The sequence below is a fragment of the Etheostoma spectabile genome, chromosome 21 (genome assembly GCF_008692095.1).
Source record: "Etheostoma spectabile isolate EspeVRDwgs_2016 chromosome 21, UIUC_Espe_1.0, whole genome shotgun sequence".
Classification (NCBI taxonomy): Eukaryota; Metazoa; Chordata; class Actinopteri; order Perciformes; family Percidae; genus Etheostoma; species Etheostoma spectabile.
In genome coordinates, this window is record NC_045753.1 from 22,388,948 (window position 1) to 22,390,773 (window position 1,826).

At 41.8% G+C, this 1,826-nt stretch overlaps 1 protein-coding gene across 2 annotated transcripts in view; it reads right to left on the reverse strand.

The window, feature by feature from the left end:
• Positions 1-1,826, reverse strand: part of itga3b (integrin, alpha 3b) — a 31,407-nt gene that overhangs the window by 9,968 nt on the left and 19,613 nt on the right. For both annotated transcript variants that reach the window (XM_032502147.1, XM_032502148.1), the window contains exons 4-6: positions 1,276-1,525; positions 966-1,064; positions 625-829 (exon numbers count right to left, since the gene is read on the reverse strand). In XM_032502147.1, coding sequence (XP_032358038.1) covers positions 625-829; positions 966-1,064; positions 1,276-1,525 — 554 coding nt within the window. The remainder of the gene's footprint in view (positions 1-624; positions 830-965; positions 1,065-1,275; positions 1,526-1,826) is intronic.

Here is a 1,826-nt window from a genome sequence, read left to right on the forward strand (position 1 = left end):
CACACACACACACACACACACACACCAGAAAAGGACATCCTAAATATTATATTCCTTGGATCTTAAACTTCTGTATTCCTCAAAATCCCACGGACCCAACAAGGCTTCACTCATGCATTAAGGGATGCACATGATTTCACCATATTGTCATGACGAACACCTTATCTCAGCTGCTAAAGGGACAGGTTTTCTTCTCTCATCTCTGCTCATACACGCATCAGTGTCATGCATTCTCCGCATTACAAGGCAGGTCATGCATTTGAGCGTGAGGCAGATCAAAAGAACAAGACACAGCTACAGACAGTCCATTAAAACATGCAAACATAATACATCTGCTTTTCTTCTTCTGCGTATGTGGATTTAGAATAATAAGCAGCTTATGCTTAAAATATGGCATATGGTGGAAATATAATTTCTAAATTAATGGATTGCGAGTTTGTTTTGGTCCCCTGGAGTGAAAGATGCAATGACTGTGGTTGATTAAATGATGTTTTTAAACCCGGGACATAATTCATTTAAAAACCTATTTGATTCCCAGCATGGATGAAGTCTGAATGTACTATACAGGAAAGACAAGACTAAAGATATTATTCATTTCTGTTAGTGTGGCGTGCAGAGACTCACTCGTCATTGTTGAGGTCAGTGACAGCCAGGCTGTTCCCAAAGTACGAGCCCACTTGTTCCCCGGGGAGAGTGAGCACCAATTCGATGTTTTTGTCAGTCTTACTCCCCAATATCACAGAGCCCTTGGACTCTTCTCTGGGAGACCCTGTCACCACTGTGTAGTCGTTATGGCTCAGCAGCTTCCTCTCCTCAACAACTGAGTAACCTGACAAAGACAGCATTTGAGACTCACTGTTAAACTGTCATCTGACTGCGGGTGGGGTTAGAGGTCCTAAAGCCTGATAAAAGTATAATAATTTCTATATTTAAATGAAGGAGAACCATACTGTATATTAATTTACCCATATAACTGTTTCGTGTATTCTGCTGTCCAAAGTCTTTGCTTGTAGAGTCCCAGGCAAGATCTGGGTTTGGATCTCTCCAAGTTACGTGAACATTTCCTTTATAATAAAGCAGAATTAGACAACACTGTTATGTCTGCTTTATGCACAATGGACATTTTTCCCAGACACAGAATGATCCCAGTGTTGGACTAACACTTGAATTTGGCAGAAATGCACAGGGTTTAATCCCTGTCTGTGGAAACAGCCCATTATTTTAGTGATAAGTAACAAAATACACAGTTTTTGACGTTAACTCTCCAGTACCCACCTTGCCACGTGTAGCTGCCTGGAGTGCCGATGTAGACATCGGTGTCTGTCATGCCGCCTGACATGCCCATGTTGCACAGGCCCTCCAACTCCTTGTCGAAGTTGGGGTTGCAGACCTCATAACTGTAAGACTGCCATTCGTCATTTGGGTCAAAGGTCAGGTCGTTGCTCCTGACATAGCACTTTCCTATCATCCGCCACTGTTCCTCTGTGCCGCCATGCACGATCTTCACATAGCGATGCCCACATGCCTAGAGACAAAAGAAGAGTGTTTATTCTGGAGTGTTATGGACTGTGCAGTTGCTCTAATTTACAATGTGTCCAATCTGGAAACCTCTTCTGATAATGTATCCATACTGAGATTAAGTCAGAGCTAGAATTGTTTAAATAATAAAGTATTAGTTTTTCTGTAAAGTCTACATAATATCAATAGCAATGGCAGTGGGAAAAATCCTTTAAATCAAATGAGAGAGCATAAAAACACCAGCAAATTATCCCCATTACACACACACACACACACACACACACACACACACACACACACACACACAC